We start from the raw sequence: 9,077 nt of genomic DNA on the forward strand, positions 1-9,077 counted from the left end.
TTGAATGGGGCACATTTATTTGCACATAACCTGGAAAGGGGAAAAAACATCTGCCATGTGGTTTCTTCTCAATGAAATAGAAGAGCAGATGCACACAGTCGCGAATGCCCTTATAGACAACAGATCAGACGAATTCACGAGGACGACAGTTAATGAGGGATATGTTTCTGTCTTTAAGCATCTGGTTATTGGCAGTGAAAATGAGGATGCTGGACTAGTCTGATCTGGCAAATTGGTTCTTAATGTTCCTGGAACAATGAGGAACACAAAGGAGCTGTCCAGTCTGATAGGAATAAGGCTGAGAAGGTTGTTCATTGCTGATCCCAAAGGGAGCTGTCCAGCAAGAAGTAAAAGTCATGGCCTTTGTTTTTTGAGCTAGTCCTTCTTAGGAATTGGTCTTCTTTATGGAAATGGGACAGGAATGCTCTTCAGTGCTGATTCATTGCAAGAAGTGTGTTACGAGAAGACCGTCATTAGCAGGAACCCAAAGATAGGAGACAGGAGTGAGCCAGATAGTGAAGAACCTCGACTGGCTGGTCTACAGTCAACTTTGTTGTCACCAGTATCAACAATGTTCCACATGCCACTCTGTAATCCAGCACAGGTAGACTCTGTAGTACAGCCCTTCAGGTGGATCCTCATTTCTGCACATGGGGAACAAAGAGATCCTCATTCCTGTTACTATTACCCAAACAAGTTCACGCTTCCATTTAATGTATAGCCTCAGGTTATTATGGACCTTTTCAAAGTGGCTAGCAGTGGGCATTGTAACAAAGCAGAGTACTGGACAAGTTGAACATGAGTCAACAGTGTGATGCAGCAGCTAAAAAGGCCAATACGATTTTAGGCTGCATCAATAGAAGTATAATGTCTAGAAGGGAAGTAATAGTGCCACTATATTCTGCTCTGGTCAGGCTCTGCCTGGAATATTGTGTCCAGTTCTGGGCACCACAGTTTAAAAAGGATGTTGAGAAACTGGAGCGTGTCCAAAGGAGGGTGACTAAAATGGTGAAGGGTCTGGAAACCATGCCCTATGGGGAGCGACTTAAGGATCTGGGGAGGTTTAGCCTGGAGAAGAGCAGGTTAAGAGGTTATATGATAGCCCTGTTTAAAAACTAAAAGGGATGTCTTATTGAGGAGGGAGCAAGCTTGTTTTCTGTTGCTCCAGAGACTAGAACATGGAACAATGGATGCAAGCTACAGCAAAAGATATTCCAGCTCAACATTAGGAGGAACTTCCTGATAGTAAGGGCTGTTCGACAGTGGAACATACTTCTTTGAAATGTAGTGGAGTCTCCTTCCTTGGAGGTCTTTAAACAGAGTCTGGATGGCCATCTGTTGGCGATGCTTTGATTGAGAGTTCCTGCATGGCAGTGTGGGGTTGGACTGGATGGCCCTTGGGGTCTCTTCAACTCTATGATTCTTTGATTCTATGATTCTATGAAATAGGCTGCTTGAAGCCTGCTGATTTTATCTGCCTTCCCTTGCCACTGCTGCAGGTTTCCTTGAAAAAGTGCATAGCTAATGTACTACACCAGCAGGATTCTGGTCATGATCTCTTGGCTCAGTACATTGGGTCCCTCTATTACTCTAACTACTCTGTGAAGGCTAGAAACATGCTTTCTAACAACAGAAATTAATCTTAAAGGGGTTCGGTGTCTGCCACTATACTCCATGCCCTCCCACCTCAGGCTCTTGCACAGAATTACACACTAACACCTTTGGTTATCCTTATGTGTGGCAGTACCAAAGAACGAATGCATTTATGTTGCTCAGTGCCTTCTACACAAACCCGAACAGGCTTCCTTGAGGGCTAAACCACATGTTCTTGAAACCACATGTTATTTTAAACCATATGTTATTAAGTGTGCTTTCTGAGATCCTTATCAGCTTTTTGAGATTTCTATCAGCACTCTTAAAAGAGCACTCTATGTACAGCCCTGATATAGAGAAAAACCACTGTGCACAGAGTAAGAAGTTTAACATTTCCACCCATTTGTAAATCATGCACACAAAACACAGAAAGAAAATATCAATTGTTATCAACTGAGTTTTGCAGCAAAGGATAGAGAAAAGGAAGAATCTCTTGTCTCGGATCACTTAAATCAAATTTCTCCAAATGTGTAACAGGGTACAGTATCCGTCTCAGAAAGTGGGACAGTTGATGATAGGAGGTTTTAAAGAGTAACAAATAGGTTAGACAGAGGAATAGATAAAGCATAAGGAAATAATGTAAGTCAAGGAATAAGAAAATGTTACTTTAAGAATATGTAAGGATTTGTAGCCACAATTTAGAATGAGAATTTAGAGGATTACAATTGAAACTAGCTGAATCTGTAAGACAGGAAGTACATATCATCTCAATGTTACACGTATATGATGTATGAATAGGAAGGTAAGAGTAAGTGAAATGGAAATTAGAGGGGGATGAGAGGGGGGAAATTGGAGGTATTAGGAAAGTGATAAGACAAGAAAAAAGAAAGGGTAAAGAGAGAGAGGAAATAAAGGAGAGTAATAGAAGAAGAGTAGAAAGAAAAAGAAGATAGAGGATGATGAAAGGGAAGGGGGATAAGCAGAGAGAATGAGAAATAGAACGGAAGAAGAAGTGAGAGAGAGAATGAAATAGAGAAAAGATCAGGGAGTTATAAAGAGTTTTGTAATTTATTAGGGGTTTTATATATTATTTAGATTTATGTTTTAGTTAAATGGATGGTGTTTTATGTTTATATCATCATGTGTGAAAATATTATATAAAAATGATGTTTAAAAGTAATAATATGGGATCTTCTACACAAGATATGATGTGTTGTTCGGCTGAGAAATGCCCCTCCTTAGCAAATGGTAGGTTATTATACCATATTTACTCATAGACAAACTGGTCTGATCTGCCTTCCTTCCATTAATCCCTGCCACTATATTTCAAAAAACTGAAAATTAATCCATGTATAAGGGGAGGCATAAATGGCTTACCAGTATATGATGTATATGTCACCAAATCCAAGCAGTAGTCCTCAGATCCAGTACAATTTACTACTGCTGGCAAACATGCCTTTGACACAGAAAAGCAGGCTGGGCATCGCTTTCCATTAGCTGTCGTGTTTAGCAGCGGCCCTGAAAAGTAAAAGTGGCTGTGAGGCATAAAGACATTTGCTGCCGCACACAGGGATTCACACACTAAGCTGAATATCACATTACACTGTTATAGTGTAATGCACCTTATTGCATTTTAATTACTCTGGCTGCCTCCTCTGGAATCCTGGGATTTGTAGTTTAGGGAATGGCATTTAGAATTGTCCCATAGAGAGCTCTTAGACTAAGTACAAAGGGTTACGTTTGCTGGAATTTTGTAAGTTCTTTGACATTCTTTAGGTTTTACCCTCAATTTATCCACAGGTCATAGCAACATCCATAATTTTGGCTGCAAAACTTGCCCTCGGCTTATGCATGAGATTGACATGTAGTCGAGTATATGAAGTACTTAGTCCATCTGAAATGCTGCAGGATTCGGCAGAGGTTAATTCCAACAGGATCCAGAATTTCAGCTCTAGGAACCAATACAATGCCATGTGATTCAATGTCAAATGATGGCTCACTTATCCAGTCTATAACAAATCAAACATAGTTGATATAAAGATAAAGAGCTTGATAGGAAAACAGAGAGGTGGTGAAAAGGGATGCGCTAATCATGGTATGTGGCAGCTATAGGTCGGAGGTGGCATTGTGCAATAAGTGTGGCCAAAGCTGCTTTTTCCATGGCATAATCATTAAAAGCTGCATGTAGTAATCTCTTAGGAAGGACCATATTTTGCAATGTTGTAAAAGAAATGGGCAAACAGTGGCCAAGATCCTCTTTAATGAAGGTGGGGCATAAATCTCTGCCAAGGTAGCCACACAGAAAGACTGGGAGTGCCAAAGAAGAGTGGCAGGGGAAGCAGTGGAGGGAGCCGAAAAGAATTATGCAGGTGGCCCAGGAGGAAAGAAATCCAGGAGGGAAGACAAAATGAATAGATGGGAGTAGATGATACACTTGGTGTAGTCTTGGTCAGAGGATCTTGACCTACTGCTGTCATACAGCCTGAAGGGAAACCAATGAATAAGAAGGAACTGGATAGCTACCTGCACAGTATCTGAGAAAGTACATGTATCTGAGAAAGTACATGTACCTCCATATACCCCTAGTTATATCAACAGAAGTCACAGCCATAACTTGTGATCCAAGGTTTAGTTGATAATTGCCTGTGGTTAAAGAATGACAGTTGGCAATCCAGGCGGCACTGCTCAATCTTGTGACACAACAACCATGTGGCCATAAATGACGCAAAGGCAGGAAAAGGAAAATCATGGGGAAATGCAAGCAGTTAGACTTACAATGAGAAAAGGCTGAGCTGCAATCTTCCTCTGTGCAACAGTTCGTACTTTTCCTGATGAACTCTCCTTTGCCAAAGGTGACCAATATCCATCCAGATGTGCAGTTTTCAGAGGAATGGCACCCTTTCTCTACCGTCAACTCTGATTTTCCACCTACAGAATAAAGTGGAGATTACTATTCAGTACGGCTGGAGTCTTCATCACCATCTAGCAGCCTTCTTGGCAAGCTAAACCTGACAGAGTCGCTTTTGCCACCCAAGTCCTTAGGCCATCTCTTGAGCATTTTGGGGATACCTTATGGCAGCATGCTAATTTAGATGGTGAAAGCCAGAGTGTATGGCACACAAAGGTCAGGTTTCCAAGTCTGCTACTGCTAGTATTCCAAGTATCTGCCACCTGAGATGACTGCCTCATTCTATCTAATAGTATATCTGGCCCTGACTAGACCATGCTGGGTTAATGGGTCACTAAGTTGCCCAGACTGATAACCTTTCTACCCTTCCTTTATGATCACTTTTTCTCACCTTGTGCTTTTTCTGTTATACCAAAAGCACAGGTATCTTCATCATCTTCGCACCTTTCCCATGCACCTGTGCAGTTGCTGCTGGTGGCAAAACATGTTTCACATTCCAAGAAAGCACCTTCAGGGGGAAATAAAAGAAAAGACTTAATAAAGTATATGGGATACAAATTGTTCTATGTGAACTCCTCTTCACGGATTTAATCTTCGCAAATTCTTAGACAAAGGAACCAGAAATGTGGGGGGAGGGACGTTATGAGAAAACACCCAGATAAATGTTATTCCCACCAAGTACCATGTTTGGGACCAAAACCGCTTGAACTTTGGAAGATCTGAGATGAAAGCAAAATTTACCAATCCTATCCTTCATCTGTCGCCAAGTCTGTGTCTGTCTCTTAATAATTATACCAGTCTTCACTTAATATTAAAATAATCATACAACTATTTCAGATGTTTTATATGTCTATGGAGATTGGGAGGGGAAAGCTTACACAGGTATTCAGCATCTAATAACTAAGTCATTTAGCAATCAGTCCCTACCTGAAGTTAGAAGCAGGGAGAAGAGGAACAGTCCAAGGAGTGCCTTCATGATGGCGATGATGTGACATGCGCATGGAAAGGCCGAGAACTCCAATGAAGCAAATTCTGTGGCCTGAAGTGACCATATAAAGATGAAGGGCAAAAGTATGCATTTATTCTGGATCCAACCCAATTCCTTTCTATTCTGAAAAAGTGCATTGTTTTCTACTGATTATTATCACATCACTATTGCAGAAGCAGCTTGCATACCCTCCAACTGTTTCGATTTGTCAGGGGTCATCCGGATTAATCCTCTGTTTTCTCATGCTTTCCAGCTATTTTAAAAATGTGCCAGTTTCTTTAGTCTTCTCCCACTTTCCCATTTTGTTCTCAGCTTACCTCTATGGCTGTAAGAGGAGTTCAACATGCAAAAGCAGTTTGCACTTACTTAACTCAATAGAGGGAGAGAAAAGGAAAGGGTGGAAGTTTGCCTTTTCCAGTAGTCTCAGGCAAAAGGAAAACACTGCAGCCATTTCCTAGGTTGTGTGCTTTGCCTGATCACTTTTCCCATCTTGACCACACTCTGCTGTTGCTTGACCACATGAGTCCCACTTTTCACCACTGAAATCTTGGCTGGCATGGGCTTGAGCATTAGACCCATGGAGGCAATCGCATTAAAGCGGCAGATGCTAGGAGGCATCAGCAAAGTGTTGGAAGGTAAATGCTATTTGTAAATTCCCTTATCCCCAACAATACATTTGCCTTAATATTTTGAAACACTCCACTGGGGTGGAGTCCCCTGTCCACTGCTCTGAGACTTTTCAGCTCCATGACCAATACTTTCTTTCTTGTATAGCCATCATCACCCACAACAAAAAGTATTTTACCTGAAAATTTTGGGCTGCTGTCAAAAATATTGTGTGGTTTGTGTACCAAACTAAGTGCACAAGACAAGAAATGAAGCTAGATTCCACAGGGCACCAAATGAATATGAAAGGGATTTGCAATGCTTCCGGTTATTAAGCTCCTCCTCATGGAAGCGAATGCCCCAGTCATCCAAATACGTCTACCAAAAGAGAATTCATTTTAGGAAGTGCTGCATGGAGGAAGGGAAATTCCATCCAGCCAAACTGAACCGGGTGAGTCAGCATGAGAGAAAATCATGAGAAAAAGGCAATCCCTGCATGAACCTTGTGACCAGGGCTTGCGTGTTTACTCTGTACCAAGAAGGGGGGAAAATAATATGCAAACCGAAAATGATGAAAAGAAGGAAACCCCATCTTTTTTTTCCTGAGAAGTATTCATAAGTCAAACTAAGAACGAGACACAATTTGCAAATACATATGGATGATTTCCTCCTGCTAAAAGAAAATATGAAAACGCTTCAACGTTTCACTGATGAAAACAAAGACCTATGATGCCAAGGACCTGAACAGACAGGCCAAAATAAAGCTGTTTCGGGTTACTTTGGAGGTATGCTGTTTAAATGACATACCCATCTTAAGAGGCCAGAAACTATGCCAAAGCTGTGCTCCAGTACTTAGGACTGGAGCATGGCTTTGGTGTGGCTACCGGCCTCTTAGGACACATGCATCATTTACATAAATAGCAAGCGACATCCAAGTATAGTCAAGCTGGCAAAAGTTACCAATGGGGAGGAACACAAACCAGGAGAGTCTGTCGCAGCTTGCATTTTTCCTAGGAAGAGTTGAGCACAAACTACTTTTGCACACTGAATTCATTTTGCAGCAGCGAAGGCAAGTCACAGACAAGAGGAAAGTGTGAGGATAGAGAATCTGGGACATTTTAAAAGCAGCTGTAAAAGCGAGACAGCTGAGGATTCATTGGAGCTCTCCCTGCCAAACTGAGACAGTTGGAGGGTCTGAAACAATATTAGAACTATAGGTTAAACAGGCACAGTCTACCATTTAACCTTTATTATTATTAATTATTATTAACATTTATTTATATAGCACTGTAAATTTATGGTGGGAATGTGAAGTAGTTAAGATATACTGGAAAAGAATCAGGGAGAACCTAAATGATATTTTTCAAACTCAGTTTCCATTTAAACTGGAGTTTTTTAAAGTGGAATATGTTGCAAGATAGACAAGAAAGTAGAAAAAATGTATGAATGGACAATCTTATATGCTATAACCTCAGCTAGGATAGTGCTTGCAATGTACTGGGAAAAAACGTGTAACGGATATTGAGGAATGGTGGATAAAAAATTGGGCAATCATAAATATGGATAGATTGATGGCCCTGATTCAAAATAAACCATTAGAAAAACTGGAAGAAGAATGGTGCCCAGTAAAGAGGTATGTAAAATATTTAAGTAGTGTCTATGCTCCAAGAACAAACAAATCAATATATAAAAAACTGGTATAGATTGGTCTGATCTGACTTATAGACAACCAAACAAAAAACACTTTAAGTTAAAGAGCTGAAGCTTTATCAGGCCAATGCAGGGTTTTGTTGTCCTCAGTGCATTCTCTGCTCCCATCCCAGGACTACTGTTAGGCAGAATGAGATGGTTGCTTCAATGACAAACACTAAGGAATGATGTGCCACTTCTCCTGTGTCCTGGAATGTTCTCTCCATGGAAGATTATTGCTGTCTGTTGTCCACAGTCTGTTCTCATCCCCTCCCCAACACACAACGAACACACACAAACATTCAGACCATGCTAACTTGCTGCCCTCAAGTGCATTGGAAGAAACTCTCCTATAACCAGCAGTGATGAAAGATTCAATATGTCAGACTGGACAGCTGCTGCGTATAGAACAGGAGTTGGAACACAGCCTCAACTCTTGCCCTGAGCAGCTAAATATCTCAGCCTGGAACAGATCCCTCCCAAATCCCCTTTACCTGCTTGATCAAATTCTTCCTCTTTGCAGCTCAAACTGTCCCAACCGCCCATTGCACTGGAAAGGAAACTAAAAACGGAAGCCATGGAGCACACGGTGTGAAATTGCCGACAGTTTCTTACAAGGCTGCCTTTTCGAGAGTGGCCCCTGACATTATCGGCAGCCTGCGGTGAAGAAGACTTGGCAGCTGGAATGTCTCATGTGACTCTTTATCTCTTTGCAAGAAGGAACATCACCGGTCCAGGTTCTGAATGTCAGGCTGGTGATAAACACCCGGAGGGAGACCCTTCAACACTCCACAGGGAGAGAAACAGTATTTGGCTTCCTGAGGTCTTTGCAATGCTTGGGTTATTTATAGAGCTTTCAATGCAAGCGGGATTAGAGTGTCATGTTCAGTGACTGATGGTGTGGGGAAGAACCCTGTTGCTGTAAGAGTAGAGTTAAAGTTGTGTCATGCTGGCTCTTGCTTGACAAAGCTAGGAAAGTCAAAGCTAGTGGGTTTTTGTGGGTTTTTCCCAGCAATGTGGCCATGTTCTAGAAGAATTCATTCCTGACGTTTCGCCAGCATCTGTGACTGGCATCTTTGCCAGCATCTGTGACTGGTGGGTTTAACAAATGTGTCCCATTCTTAGGAAGGCTATTGTCCAAAGGCATTAGTTGTGCTTTCTTATTACCCTCCTCGCGGACACTTACAATTTTAGCTATAAGCTGCTTTGATTGTTTGTTAAAAAGCGGGATATTATTATTATTATTATTATTATTATTATTATTATTATTATTATTATTATTATTATTATTAT

General features: G+C 41.2%; 1 protein-coding gene across 4 annotated transcripts; it reads right to left on the reverse strand.

Annotated features, from left to right (window-relative positions):
- Positions 1-8,650, reverse strand: LOC121915277 (phospholipase A2 inhibitor and Ly6/PLAUR domain-containing protein-like). Of its 4 annotated transcripts, none has more exons than XM_042439346.1 (6): positions 8,279-8,650; positions 5,429-5,612; positions 4,893-5,009; positions 4,369-4,521; positions 2,971-3,111; positions 1-644 (listed from the first exon to the last, which is right to left on the reverse strand). In XM_042439346.1, exons 2-6 carry the CDS (start codon positions 5,475-5,477, stop codon positions 457-459), a joined length of 648 nt encoding a protein of 215 aa, XP_042295280.1. In that variant the 5' UTR covers positions 5,478-5,612; positions 8,279-8,650; the 3' UTR covers positions 1-456. The 4 variants fall into 4 exon arrangements, with proteins under 4 accessions (XP_042295280.1, XP_042295279.1, XP_042295282.1 ...); XM_042439345.1 differs by having other exon boundaries at positions 5,429-5,540; positions 8,279-8,649; XM_042439348.1 differs by lacking the exon at positions 8,279-8,650 and adding an exon at positions 6,295-6,819 and having other exon boundaries at positions 5,429-5,540.
- Positions 8,651-9,077: the final 427 nt, after the last annotated feature.

The sequence above is a fragment of the Sceloporus undulatus genome, chromosome 9, assembly GCF_019175285.1.
Source record: "Sceloporus undulatus isolate JIND9_A2432 ecotype Alabama chromosome 9, SceUnd_v1.1, whole genome shotgun sequence".
Classification (NCBI taxonomy): domain Eukaryota; kingdom Metazoa; phylum Chordata; class Lepidosauria; order Squamata; family Phrynosomatidae; genus Sceloporus; species Sceloporus undulatus.